The sequence below is a fragment of the Lepidochelys olivacea genome (genome assembly GCF_965140295.1).
Source record: "Lepidochelys olivacea isolate rLepOli2 genome assembly, chromosome: 6".
Classification (NCBI taxonomy): Eukaryota; Metazoa; Chordata; order Testudines; family Cheloniidae; genus Lepidochelys; species Lepidochelys olivacea.
Window position 1 is genome coordinate 120489639 of NC_140416.1, and position 15233 is coordinate 120504871.

General features: G+C 42.9%; 1 protein-coding gene across 3 annotated transcripts in view; it reads left to right on the forward strand.

Annotated features, from left to right (window-relative positions):
- The window catches only part of WDHD1 (WD repeat and HMG-box DNA binding protein 1), a 51828-nt gene extending 50256 nt beyond the window's left edge, over positions 1–1572 (forward strand). For all 3 annotated transcript variants that reach the window (XM_084631038.1, XM_084631039.1, XM_084631037.1), the window contains exon 26: positions 598–1572. In XM_084631038.1, coding sequence (XP_084487164.1) covers positions 598–801 — 204 coding nt within the window. In that variant the 3' untranslated portion in view covers positions 802–1572. The remainder of the gene's footprint in view (positions 1–597) is intronic.
- The last annotated feature ends 13661 nt before the right edge of the window (positions 1573–15233 follow it).

Sequence of the window (15233 nt, forward strand, 5' to 3'; positions counted from 1 at the left end):
CTAGAGAAATCAACAAAGGGACTATAACTGTGCTCTAAAGCCTGGGGCATTAAATATCCATCATGCTAAATTGAGAGAAACATAATACATTTTTTTGGCGGGTGAGGGGGTTTTTATTTATTGATATTTGGGTCATTCACATTAAGACATCCAATTACATTGTCTTGACACGTATAGGTACATATCTTAATATGGAATTAACAATATTAAGCGATATTGTTGTATCACTAATATTTCTTTTTGTTGTCAAAATTACTTAAACACAACCTTAACGTGGTGTGTGTGTGTGTGCAATTAGAACAAAGGACCATTGAATAATTTGTCAAGACTGATCATTAAAATACTACCATTAGTGTTCACAACTAGACTAGTTAAGATATTGATGTAAAGAAGAGTCTCACAGTAGCACAAGCTGGACTTGGGAAGTAATTTCCAACCTTACCAATGTGTCTCAAACTTTAGCAGTGGTCAGTGTAGTCACTATTCCAGTGCTGACTTATTCTGCAGATGTTTTCTTTCTGTGATTATATGGTAGGATAGTAGAATTCACAATAATATGCTTGGTTTTTAGTTTTTTAACATACCTGCTTTTTTAAGATCTGGACAGAGAAAGCCAAAGGAGGAGCAGCTAGTAATTCAGCTGAAGCAAAAAAGAGGAAGCGCCCAGCAGATGCAAAGAATGAGGAGAAAGAGAAACTAGAAGAAAAATCAAAGGAGGACTCCAGTTTGCCCAAAAAGCGGAAGCCGTTAGATCCATCTACAGATGTCAGATTGTCAGCCTTTGCATTCAAGCAGAGCTAAATCAAAATTGGTACCTTTCCACTGTTTTCTTGTCTCAAGACATTAGTTTCTCCAGTATTAAGAAATTTTGCCAACATACTTTAAGTGCACTTGCAAAAAAGAGTAAGTGTTTTGTCCTAAAGATTCCTTTACAAAGTGGAATGATGGAAGTGATGGAGCATCCCTGAGATCCTTCATGCAAATTAATTTTTATATGAAGTGTGTATAGTTAATACAAATAGTCATAATTCACTGATTATTTTCTAGATATAGGGCCAGATTCTATGATGCCTCATTGCCTTTGTGTGCCGTACCGGTTGTGATATTTGATCCCAAAGCCAGCTAGTTAGCCCATGGAGAATCAGCAAAGTGTAAGGATGATCTCATGGTGTTGTCGAGCCAAAGTAGGGGCTCTTATGTCACTTACTCTTCCTCCTGTCAATGTAGAAAGGAGAAAAAGCTATGGGGGAAGAGAAAGATGCCCCTGTACCATACTGATCTTTGGCTGCAGTTTCAACTCCTTATGGTGATTTCCAGCCGTTGAGCTCCAGCAGCCTAATTTAGTAATGAGGGTCCAGCCACGTACCGAAGCTGTACTGGAAACAGTGGGTGTACAGAGGAGAGGTTTAAGCTGTCTTGTGTGTACATGCGTATGCTCCTCCCCTGACCTACACTCTGCAGAAGAACTCTACCCCAGGATTTGGTCCATAAAGCGCTCTTAACTTTAGAATTTGTGGGTTTTGTATGTAATATTTGTTTAAAATAAAATGTGAACATTTCTGTGTTTAGGTTGGTGGAAGTCTCCTTTTCAGTTTTTTCATGTTGCACTAGGAAGTAGACTTGCACCTCATAGTCAGAAGCCAGTTATATACACCGTTCTTGCAGATGGATAAAATACAGTATCTGATGACTGGAAGTCAAGCACACATTGATTTTCATTTTAAGATCTAGGAGTAACAGATTTAGCAAAAACCTCTTAAATCCTAGAGAATTTAAATTTCAGATGTTAGTGATAAAGTGAGAATTTTTGTACGTTTTAACGTTTTTCATTTTGAAAAACTTGACCTTGAGATTTCAGCGTATCACGGCAATTTTCATTATATGTGGAAAAGTGGAGGCGATCTTGGCAGCTATGAGCAAGCAAATGGAAGAAAATCTGAAGATGTATTAACCCAGTTAATATAAAGCTTAAATAATCTATCTGTATTTGATAAACACAAACTTTTGCATACTGTTTTTACTCTTACATGCTTTTAAACAAATGATATAAGGCACTGTACACATCAGTAAGTAAAAAGAGAGAAAACAGATTAAACCATTCTGGGATCATTATGCAAATGCTGCTATTTTAGAAAATACTGACTGAATTCCTAAGATTTACATAGTACATTTTATGTGTGTATATACTATAAAACACTGAGGCATACACCTATCTCACATGTCTGGTCATGGCAGCATGACAAGTGCAGGAGGCTGGAGCCTTCAATGACCTCACTCCACACCTCCTCTCCGACCATAGTCTGTCCTCAGGGTCTGTCTGTCTTGAAATCACAGGGTGCGGTTGCAGCACATGTAGACCTACGTGAGCTGGCTTTAATCTAGCTAGCTCGAGTACCCAAGCAGTGACACTATGGCAGTGCATGCTTCAACACAGGCTAGCCCGGCAAGTAATTACCCAGGGTTTGTGGTGGGCTTCTCCAGTCTGTACTGAAGCGCATGCTGCTGCTGCTGCTGCTGCTTTACTACTACCAGGACTCGACTAGCTCCATCTAAGCTAGCTTGGGTGTGTCTACTTAAGCTGCAATCAGACCCTGTGATTGCAATATAGAGATACCCTCAGTCTGCTTCTCTAGCACTATCTGTGTACTGTTATTCTAGAAGGTGTTTATGGCTGCACAGACCTTGTGCTAGCCACCCTTCATTCAAGTTAAATGGAAGAAATAATTGAGCACCTTGATGGAGTGAGACGGCTAAAACAGAAGAAACCACCATCCAAGGTACTAGATCTCATGGGAAGGGAGAATAAGAGGGATTTCCCTGGGACTGATTGCAAATGCTGGGGCATTGATCTGGAGTCCTATGCAGAAAGTCAGAGTAGCATTTGTGAGCATGGCCCTGAGAAAGAGCTCCTTGGGGCACAGGACACAGTTGCCAACTTTCACATGGCAAATAAGCACCCCGACTTTGACAATAAGCCAAAAATCAAGCTAATCCCATTTCAAAACAAGCCAATCCCTAAGAACCCCAACACTCTATGTGACTAGATTCCTCCGAAATGCAGTCTGGGACTGTGGTGGGCCCGCTGTGCACCCCGACACGCTCTCCCTCTTCCCCTGGCTTGACCCTTGCCCCTGCTCGCCAGGAGCCAATTAAAAAAAAAAAAGCGGCAGCAACAAGCTGCAAGAAGCTACAAGCCAAAAACTATCCAACAAGCAACTCACAAGCCAATTAAGCCAAAAACAAGGCCAATTTCTGCATTTTTCCCCGCGGGTTTGGCATGTCTGGCACAGGACTGTCTGCGAAGCCTGCCTTGGAAATCATGAGCAAGGAAACTGCCTGCTGTTTGTTCATTCAGTGTCCAGGGAAACAGGGCTTTGTGTACATTCTTTTGAAGTAAACAGGATCGCATTGAGGAAACAGCTGATTCACATAATCAATTTCTCTTCCTAATGGGAACAGCCCAGCAAGGCTCTGAATATTGGCCAACTGCTCGGCTGTCTTCTCCTTAGTATTGGTGAGAGAGTCTTTGCCGTGGCTCCTGTCATTTGGAGTGAACTACCTCTTATCGTCACTGCTTTCACCTCTTTTCAAATCCCCGCTGAAGAAAGAATCTTTTTGGTCAGTTTAACTTTATTTCTTTGGGGAAAAGGATTTTGTTTTGCTCAACCATCTCATTGCATGTGACCCCAGAAAGCTGTTTTCTCGTGCATTATGTCAGAAAGATGATGTTCAAAATGAAGTTGTATGGACAAAATGGATAACAGTTACTATAGTGTTCACACTAGAAGAACATCTTTACCCATCTTCGCTGAACCCCCTTAGGTGTTTTAGTTTACTTGGCATCTGCTTTTGCTGTCATTTTGGTTGCCACAGTAACTCATAGCAAGAGCGCCATAAAATTTCACCGCTGATAGCATTGTGAAGTCTCAGCTATGGCTCAGTACAACAATTTTCCGCAATGGAAAATCATTGCAATTAGACCATATATATCTGTCTCATACTGTCAATGCCTAGGTCAGAGATGCTTCTTGCTGAGAAGCTGTGACTGCTACAATTTGCCCAGTGATCTTAAAAAAAAAACCATGTAGTCTGTAAGGACGCACACGTCGTGCTGCAACGGTCACAAAATGAAAGTTGTCTGGTGGCTTTTAATGGCTGATGTGTTTCAGTGGTTGCACATCCACTTAGTTACATAAAGAAACTAGGGAGGTAAATTTTAAACAGTTAACAGGTAAGCATTAGTCTTATCAGTTAACCCAGCCTAACTGTTAACCTTCAACCCCAGGCCAGCAAATCCCAGCCCCAGCCGCGCCAACTGGCTGACCCCTGCTGTGCTGGGTGGAGCAGCCCCAGCTGCCCACCAGCTGGAGCAGCCCCGGGCCGGCCGGCCAACTCTAGCCGCATCGGCCGGCTGACCCCAGCCCTGGGCTGGCTAGAGCAACGCCAGCTGGAGCGGCCCCAGCCCCTCTCCCTTTAATCAGTTAACCGATTAAACGGTTAACTTTTTAAACAATATTTACATCCCTAAAAGAAACACACTGAGGTCCCATCTTAAAGAAGGGTTTTATAAGTGCAACACTTGAGGTTTGAGCCTAAAAGACATGCTGAGACCCATTGACTTCAAATGGGAGTTACAGTACTCAGCCATCCTAAAGATCAGATTAAATTGAACACAGGCAAAATATACCTGAATACCAGGCATATTGCATTTCATAACCTACACACCTCTTCAAGAGAGAAACATTTGTGCTATAAATAAGTAAAATACACCAATCATCCTACTAAGGAACATTTTCTTTGGCCTTCCATGCACTTGCTCCATAATATTTGAGTCCAAAACAAGACAATTATGCAAGGCTTTCAAGCTGTGCCAACTGGAATGAGGGATTTTTAATTTTTTTTTAAAGGTTAAATTTTAAGTGCCTCATTCAAACACAGAGCAAAATCCTTCATCAGAGGAAAGAGTTAATTTTAAGGAAGTTTAACACAAACTGAGGGAGCTTCCAACACAGAGAAGTGAGGCTTCGAAGGTCTGTGTGTTGTCTTCCAAGTGAAGAAAAATGTGCTTTTTCCCCATTGGCACAAATTCATGACTGCCAGACTCACACAGCCTCTGCACTTGGTTCATAGATCTGTTTAATGATCTGGTAGGTGGGTTGCCTGAGGGCACCAAGGATGATGCTTGGGCTCACAAAGAATTGTTGAAATGTACTTTGCATAGCTTGCCTTGTCTAATTTTCTCTGGCCTGTACTGCCAAGGTACTTGCAAAAATAAAGCCTGGTATTCCTTCCTTCTTCCTCGCCCTCTCCCTCCCCAATTTCTTAGCCACTTGTTTTGCATAAGTCTGTGATGATTAATTTTTTTTGAATCTGAAGACTCCTGAGCATAAAATAGTATCTGTAGTCCTCAGAATATTGGATTTGTCCACACTGTTTTCTTTCACTGCCCTTTAAATAACAGCAATAATCAACCCCATGTCCTGGATGTTAAGTATCCATATTGTTTAGACAAGATATAGTCAAATAAAATACTGTAGAGTTTATACCTGTGACAGTCTGTATCACTGTGTTTACCCCTTTTACAAGACTAAGATAAATTTTGTTCAAAATATACTTTGTGAGGTATCATTTGAAAACTCATAATTTGCTGATCATTACTGTCCTGGTAAACTATTGTGGCAACATTGTATGTAAAGTTATAAGATTCTACGGTATGATACTACTCAGACAGGTTCCAAACCAGTTTCTCAGAGACAAAAGGCAAAGTGAAGCCTCAGCAGGTGTCAACAAAATCAAATGGACTATCACCAGGTTAAGTAGCCATTCTTTGACAGGAAAAAGGGTTTGAGCGAGAAATTTACATCTTGTCAAACAAACAGCTGGAGGTTCCCATCCCCACTGACTTTGTCTCCTGAACCCCAGCTGGGGATGATTTTCAGAAGGAAAAGAGAACTTTAAGAAAGGGGAACAGATGCCTCAAAATACCCCTTTTCTCTCTGCCCACAGCATCAACAACACCTGAAAGACAAGGAAAGTAACACTGAACTAGGGGAGGCATCTTGGCTGGATGGAAACCAGCCAGTAAGATTGCTGAAGCATGTGGTGAGAGAGACATTTGCTTTGAATTCATTTAGCTTGTTAAGTTATATATTAGTTGTGTTTTATCTTTTATTTTCTTGTAACTAATTCTGACTTTTATGCCTCACTACTTGTAATCACTTAAAATCTATCTTTCTGTAGTTAATACATTTGTTTTATTTAAACCAGTGTGTTTGGATTCAGAGTAACAGCCATGTTAGTCTGTATTCGCAAAAAGAAAAGGAGTACTTGTGGCACCTGAAGTGTTTGGGAAACTCCATTTGAGATAACAGGATTTGTGCATATCATTTTCTATTAATAAAATGCTAGTCTGTATATGAGCTTGTGTTGTCCAGGAGAGGGCTGGGCGGTACAAGATGCACATTTCTGGGGGAAAGTCTGGGACTGGGAATTTGCTGGTGTTGCTCTGCAGTGTAATTCAAGAGTGGTTTGACATAGCTCTCATACAGTATAGCTGGGAGTAATTTACATGCTGGAGGCAGTGTGAGAGCAGATCGGGAGTGGTTGTTCTCACAGCAAAGCAGTGTGAAAGGCACCCCAGCCTGGAAAACTGAGGGGACATAGCTGTTCAACTGTGCAATTTGTACCCTGGGGTAATGTCACAATGCCTTTTAATACAAGGATTTTTAAGCCCTCTTAATTTTCTTTCCTAACTGGCATGGGAGTTCAAATGAGAAGGCTCTTTTGTGGAATAACATTTGACTGAGAAGTTTATGTCATCATCTTGTATCAGTGAATTAGCAATGCAATTTTTAATTAAGATACTCATCTCCATTAGGTGAAGAAAAGTGACTCTCCACTGCCTATGTCGTTTGGGTTGCTAAGGGCACCTACTCGTGTTCTCCTAGTATTATACATAAAGGATAAACTTGGTTCTGTGCATTTAAATACTGTCTTAACATTACATGTTGTGTCTAACTAAAATAGACCATTCCTAGATTGGGTTTCTGAAAATCTATCCGTTCTTAAAGGATTCTGGATGATAGGTCCATCAATGGCTATTAGCCAGGATGAGCAGGGATGGTGTCCCTCGCCACTGTTTGCCAGAAGCTGGGAATGGGCGACAGGGGATGGATCACTTGATTACCTGTTCTGTTCAATCCCTCTCGGGTACCTGGCATTGTCCACTCTTGGAAGACAGGATACTGGGCTAGATGGACGTTTGGTCTGACCCAGTATGGCTGTTCTTATGTTCTGCTGCAATAGTTACTCACTGAGGCACTCCAACAAGCCATATGCTCCTTCCCTGCACACTCGTGATTTCTTTTGCATTTCTGTTTACTGATTAGAAAAATAAGTAACTATTGGGTAAATCTTACCTTCCCCTTCTTGTTGCTGCAAGAATGAGTAGTGCAACATGACAGAGATGTACGTTCAACTTACAGGGCTGTAAGTTGTTTCAAAGAAGTGGCTGCTCTGGTGTTGGCCAGTGTTGGCATTTCAATAGCCTGTAACAGTGTGCTTGGGCTTGGACAGCTTGGTTAACTAGTTTGGGATGTGTTCTTATTACTAGATGGCAGAAGCAGAGTGGTTATTTAAGTGAAATGTCTGGATTTGCCAGTTAAGGCTGTTGTGGGCTGCGTAACTCTTATCAGCCCACTGGCTGGGGATGGATTCAGAGCATTGTGACAGCAGATTCTGACATGACGTTTCTTGTTTAATCTCTTTTCCAGTGTGAAATGTGTCCCAAATCGAGTCTCCATGAGCATGCCCCTTCCTGTGCATGTGGATTATAGCACCATAGTAGCATGTCCTAAAAGGAGCAGGAAATGTGACCCCTTATGAGGTGGCTCAACAACGCACATTCTGTTTGCTAGTCAGAGCTATTTCACATTAGGCCATATAATCTCCATGTTGTGAAATACACTTCATGAAAAATGTTTGAAACTTTTCTGATGAAATATAATGGATGGCAAAAAAAATTCCTGTTTTACCTCTCCTATCTATAGTATTTCCAAGGCACTGGGCTCAATTCTGGCCTCAAGCGATTAGACTGAGAGCAACAGAACCTTATTTTACCTACCTGTGACATCCTCTTGCCACAGAAATAAAAAAACAAAGGGGTGTGTGTGTGTGTGTGTAGTAATACCTGCCATTCTGTGGTTTTTGCTGGTGTATGTGTGTATATGAAAGTGATAATCCATTTCAGAGGTAGCTGCACTTTGTTTCTCCCACTTCAGCTCAGTTGTACACTGCTGGTAAAGTGTTTAGAGATCCCAGGATGAAATAAATGAAGACCAAGCACAGCAGCGTTGCTGCTCTATATTGGCGCAAACCCTGCTACAGAAGCACTGACTTGACACATGTTCATTCCTAGTGTGCCAGGTACCAACACTGTGCTTGGCAGTCTACCAAGGAGTAAAACGGATACGTGAAATGATGGAAAACGTAGGACAATGAACTGGACTGGTAGAAATTTAGTGAAGCAGGCTAATCAGCTTCCTGCCTGCCTACTGCAAAACCACACCAGGAACATTATTTTTAACTTAAGAGTGACTTTTCAAAAGCGCTTAGCATTTGCTTTGGTAAATGCCAATGGTAAAACTCCTGATTTAAATTAAAATAGATGAATGACAAGTGCTTTTGAAAATCCCATCTTAAAGGTTTTGCAAGTACCCATACAATTGCTGCACATCCTGGCATCATATTTGTCCAGTACAAATGAATCTCTCTCTCTCTCTCTGTAGGTATTTACTAATAATGTTCTTGATTATTTAAAAGACCCTGGCTTGTTAACAATACATAGGGGCAGATCCTGAGCTGATAGAAGCAGAAGACGTGGCTCATGATTTTGAAAATGTTCCTTTAATGAAGTCCCTGGACCGTTTTATATCACTCCACATTTTCTCATGTTGGCCTAATCCAGGCCAAAGGGCCAGGCAAGGACAAGACAGGTCTTGCATTTCACTGCACTTCATACAAGGGAGACTAAGGCTCTCAAGGAAACACATACAGCAAAATCATCCCCTCAACCTGACAACTTAAGAGATGTGAGAAAACTACAGGAATGAAAGAAGGAAGTGTGTATCCCACAAAGTAAAGGTCTCCACATTTTTTGCTGCATTTTACATTATGCAAAATACTAAACTTTCATTTAAAAAAATTAATATCTTTTTCCACTGGAAGAATAAACTGCCATTCTGTAAAACGATAGGCTACTACCTTGTTAACACAGTTTTGCAGAAAACTAACAGCAGTAGCAAAGAGGAGAATCTTATGCTCCCTCATTCACCAAAGCCACGCAAAACTAATATCCACCAAGGTTGTGAAATGAGCCATTTGATGTGAGATTCAATTGGACATGAATGACAGAGGAAATTCACAAGAATCGTTCCAAGATGTGTGTTGCCTGGGAACTGTGTCCAGTGTACAAATCACATTATTGATCCCAGGATGATAATGCCACAAAGTAAACGAGTAGAGAGATGCAGGGACACAACTACTAAATTAGTTTCCTTTAATCAAAGGCTTGATCTTGTTTTAGATGAAGGTTTATAGAAGACTGCTGCTTTTAAGGGAAGAGCAGTTATAATCTTTGGTGTAAATAGAGTTGCCTTATTATATTTGTTTTCAGATTACAATTTTTATACCTTGTAATCAGCTGGAAATGTTTATAACACCAGGCGGTTTAATTTTAATGTATTTTATATTTGTTGTTTGTTTATATAGCAGAAGATCTGTGTGGGGAAATAGGTAAGACGGAAGCTATGCCTCTATAGCTTCACCCCCAATCCTTCCACCATCCCCACAGCAGCTCCTTTGCGGAGAGGTTCTCATGTGTTTATTATGATAAATATTTACCAGGACCCCATTGTGCTAGGTGCTTTTCAAACACAGGACAAAGAGATGGTCCCTGCTCCAAAGCTCTGTGGTATGGTTTGGAGCATATGGGGCTGAGCAAAACTGCTCTTTGCAGCATCATTTTCTCCTCTAACACCAGAGGACTTTTGCAGGTAAGTTAATGGAGAGGGTGCATTATAGGAAAACTGTGAGTGGAAACTTGCAGTGTTTCCTGTCCCCTAGGGAGAAGAAGGCGACATAGGGGTATGGTGCCTTAAATACTCATCTATTTTGTTTTTTTATTCTAGATGCTGGAATTCTACTACATTTAACTCAATGTTTCTTTAAACTGACAGATCCAGATCCAAATGACTGATGAATCATAGCACTGAGAGAAATGTTCCGTGTGTATTTAATAGTCTATAGGAAATAAGTAAGTACCTTGTGACATCGTCACTGATTATTGCTGTATTCAACGTGTACACCTGTGTATATCGTTATTCACCTTACACATTCCGGTTAAATTCTGCTTAAATGCTATTAGCAGCATTTATTTGAACCATCCTATTCTCCTTTGAGCTGTTAATGGTATATTATGGCAATAGAGACTACAGCGGACAGTTAGAGAGTCTCTTTATTAGCAAACATTGCACAATTTGGTTCTTTTAAGAGCGTGAATCCTGAAAGGTGTTGAGACCTCTCAGCTCCCCAGGACTTTAATCAGAATTCGGGGTGCTCCTTACCTCACAAGATTGAGCCCCAAGAGCCCCAAAGCCCACTGAAGTAAACGGAAAGACTCTTATTGACATCAGTGGCTTAGGATCAAGTCCTAAATGAGCAATAATGCTTTTGGCAGATTTGCCTCGCTTCTCCAAAAATGAACATCTCCTCTCATTTGCATTCTATACTCTCCGAAGACAGAGGTGCATCTTTTTAGCACCTTATCAGCCAAGAACTTGGAATGCTGTAGGTCTCATTTTGTTTTGTGCTGTTCAAAATGGTCTGCGCTCGCAAGTCACTGCGTTGTCTTTGCCACTGTGATGCCTCTTCTCTCTGCTTTGTGTAATCCACCAAGTTTGGCAACTTTTGGGGGCAAATATCTTAAGGAGGTACCTGTTGCAGGGCCGAATGATGGATGAAGCCGGGTGGAGTGGTAAGAAGCGATTTATTCGGTTACAGCATCCAGACTGCTCATTCCCCTCAGTCTCACGACCAACGAAGTGAACCCCGAGTTATGGTTACAGCATCTTTTACCCTTACCCTTCTCTTGGTACCCGCCCTAGCCCTTACCCTCCGAATCATCCTTTTGTTTCCTAATATGGTGAGGATTACTCCTTCCCAGATCCGACCTGTTTGCTTCCTAATATGGAGAGGTTACCTTTCCCTGGATCCTACCTATTCGATTCCTTATATGGTGCATTTTGAAGCCCTATTTTACTGGCAGATTGGGTAATTGAATAGCCTAGTTTACGGTAAGGCCCCAAATTAGGGAACTTTGTGGTTTAATTTATGAGAGAACACTACTCCTGAGGCAATACTTGTATTGCCCTCTTTCCTGTTAGACAGGGGCCCCCCATGCAGCTGAGGGTTGTCTTGCTTCCAAGCTGGAGTTTCTGTGGAGAATTATGAAGGCAGGCTCTTATGCCTGGATCCCGTAGGCCAGATCCAGTGCTGAGACCCCCTTTATTCCCACACCCACAGTACCTTCTAGCCGCTCCTTAAAAACTTAACAAATCAGCAAGGACTATGTCTAGCCAATGTGACATTGAGCATGTCTTGTCCTTTTGTGCTACAAAGTTGTAGTTGGCATTCTGTCAGCTGACTCTGCTCTTCATACTGGTGTTTGATTATAAACTTATTGTTGTGCCAGATAAGGCTAATTGCTCCAGCCATTCCTCTTGATTATCCTTTCAAAACAGGTAGTGGCACAGCATGCAACAGCAGGGTGACTACAAACTGATGTAGCTGTGAAAGCAACCACTTAGTGCTGCTGTAATTATTAACGTTGTGGCAAAAAGCCAATGCTTCTCCTCTTCCAGGAGAGGAGGAGAGCCAAAAAAATGACAGGGGTGGGAATGTGAGGATGAGAGGAGGGAGTGCTGGCTCCAGAGCATGCTACGGTGTTCTCCGTGACCCCGTCAGACCCAAATGCTAAGGAGACTGGACTTTACAGATGGACAGGGAAAGGCAGATGGAAAGAGGTGAGGCTGGGAGGATGGCTGCACTCACCTTCCCTACTATGCAGAATACCCAAGTGAGTGAACGTTGAAGTGGCCTGTATCAATGTATGGCAGGGGTGGGCAAACTTTTTGGCCCAAGGGCCACATCTGGGTGGGGAAGTTGTATGCAGGGCCATGAATAAAGGGCTAGAGCTGGGGCTGGAAGTTGGGGTGTGGGAGGGAGTGTGGAAGAGGGTGCGGTGTGCAGGAAGGAGCTCAGGGCCAGGGGTTGGGGTGCAGCAGGGGATTGGGGTGCGGCAGGGGGTTAGGGAGCTCAGGGCAGGGGGTTGGGGTTCAGGGTACAGAAGGGGATTGGGGTGCTGGCTCCGGCCCGGCCTGGCTTACCTCGAGCGGCCCCAGGGTGGCAGAGGCACACAGTGGGGCTAAAGCAATCCAGTGGTAGTACTGCCCTGCAGAGTGGCTGGTTTCTTGAGGCACTGAGGGGTGGGCAGGTAAAGTTTTCTATACAGTAGGTCATCTTATGACACTACATATCACTACGGGCAGCGCATGGCTTACACCCAGATCACTAAAAATACACTTAACACTAAAACTTTGATGATTCAGAAGGCAGTGCAAGATCCTGCTCAGACTTCTGCAGATGCAACTCAAACACCAATAGAAATGGGTTCTTCTAGGAATTCACAAGGCACTTGCAGTAACTTTGAAATAGGAACAATCACCATGAGTAAAAATGGAAACCAGACCCTAGAATTCCTAAGCATATAATAGTGTGACTCAGGCACAACTTTGTTCTCATGTTTTCTAAGAAATAAATGAAAAAGATTAGGCATGTCACAGTGGGTACACGATGATGGTTTAATAAACTCTTCTTCATTCCTATCCCCATTTACTTGCATCTTTTGTTTGATTAAAATAGTCTTTCAAATGCTTATCGTATAGTTATGTATCTTGGAGGAAATAAAGCAGGGCCTACCGAGCAAATCTTTAACCTGTGAAATAGGCACTGTGATCAGTGGTACTCTTGTCATTGACTTCAATGAGTTTTGGCTTAGGCCCTTAATCTGCACATCTGGACTAAGGGCACTGGCACAGCCTACATAGACAGATATTCTAGAATTTGAATCAGTTCAATTCAATGAGATATTGGTATGACAAGCTACGAAAATGTTGCCAAATGTAAAACCAAGATAGACCCCCGTCAAGTATCTGCAGAGGTATGTATCTTCCCCCAAGATTGGGTTATACACCCGTGTTCGGGTTTTGATTCCCTGTGTCAATTAGTCAGCAGTGTCTATTCCTGATCCGGTGTCATGAGCAATAAAAACAGAAGCTCTGATTTTTGCTCCCATATTGCCTCTATGTCAGTGTAACTTCACTTACTTCACCTGAGCCACTCTGGGTTTACACTGGAGCAAACTGAGGTCAAAATCAGAGCCACGATATTTGGGTGTTTCTGTTTCCAACCTTGTTTTTAGTGAATGTAGCATTGGTACTAGCAGGGAGATGAGGGTAAATGAGTCATGTTCTATGACACATTTCCCTGCCCTGTTCTTGTCTCTTTGACCCTTTTACCATTTCCTAGGTGCCACGTGGCAACTACAGTACTTGATACTGAGAATGTAGGCAGACAGACCCCATGTGAGAAAGGACAAAAGAAGCTAATAGCATGAGTATAAAGCCAGGGAAAGGTCAAAACTTACCTGGACTGCTTCAAAGGACTTCATAATGAGGCACAGGCTGGCCATTGCTTGCAGAAATAGAGAGAGACAGGAGAGGTTACAGCTAAACAATAGCCACCTGGAATTTAGAAATGGGCCTGAAGCAAATTCTCAGCAGCTCCAACTACCCCCAAACTTAGGGTGGAGAGTGTGTATGTACGTTATCTATTCTAATCTTTTCATCTAATACAAAAAAAAGAAAAGGAGTACTTGTGGCACCTTAGAGACTAACAAATTTATTTGAGCATAAGCTTTCGTGAGCTACAGCTCACTTCATCGGATGCATTCAGTGGATGAAGTGAGCTGTAGCTCACGAAAGCTTATGCTCAAATAAATTTGTTAGGGTATGTCTACACTACGAAATTAGGTCGAATTTATAGAAGTCGGTTTTTTTGAAATCGGTTTTATATATTCGAGTGTGTGTGTCCCCACAGAAAATGCTCTAAGTGCATTAAGTCGGCGGAGCGCTTCCACAGTACCGAGGCAAGCGTCGACTTCCGGAGCGTTGCACTGTGGGTAGCTATCCCACAGTTCCCGCAGTCTCCGCTGCCCATTGGAATTCTGGGTTGATATCCCAATGCCTGATGAGGCTAAAACATTGTCGCGGGTGGTTCTGGGTACATATCGTCAGGACCCCGTTCCCACCCTCCCTCCCCCCGTGAAAGCAAGGGCAGACAATCATTTCGCGCCTTTTTTCCTGAGTTACCTGTGCAGACGCCATACCACGGCAAGCATGGAGCCCGCTCAGGTAACCGTCACCCTATGTCTCCTGGGTGCTGGCAGACGCGGTACGGCTTTGCTGCACAGTAGCAGCAACCCATTGCCTTCTGGCAGCAGACGGTGCAATACGACTGGTAGTCGTCCTCGTCGTGTCCGAGGTGCTCCTGGCCACGTCGGCTGGGAGCTCCTGGGCAGACATGGGCGCAGGGACTAAATTTGGAGTGACTTGACCAGGTCATTCTCTTTAGTCCTGCAGTCCTATTGAACCGTCTTATGGTGAGCGGGCAGGCGATACGGACTGCTAGCAGTCGTACTGTACCATCTTCTGCCAGGCAGGCAAGAGATGAGGATTGCTAGCAGTCGTATTGTACCATCTTATGCCAGGCAGGCAAGAGATGAAGATGGCTAGCAGTCGTACTGTACCATCTTCTGCCAAGCAGCCATGAGATGTGGATGGCATGCAGTCCTTCTGCACCGTCTGCTGCCAGCCAAAGATGTAAAGGATAGATGGAGTGGGTCAGAACAAGAAATAGACCAGATTTGTTTTGTACTCATTTTCCTCCTCCCCTGTCTAGATCACACTGCAGTCAGTCACAGAGAAGGCGCAGCGAGGTTAATCTAGCCATGTATCAATCAGAGGCCAGGCTAACCTCCTTGTTCCAATAACAACGATAACTTTGGTGCACCATTTCTTATTGGAACCCTCCGTGCAGTCCTGCCTGAAATACTCCTT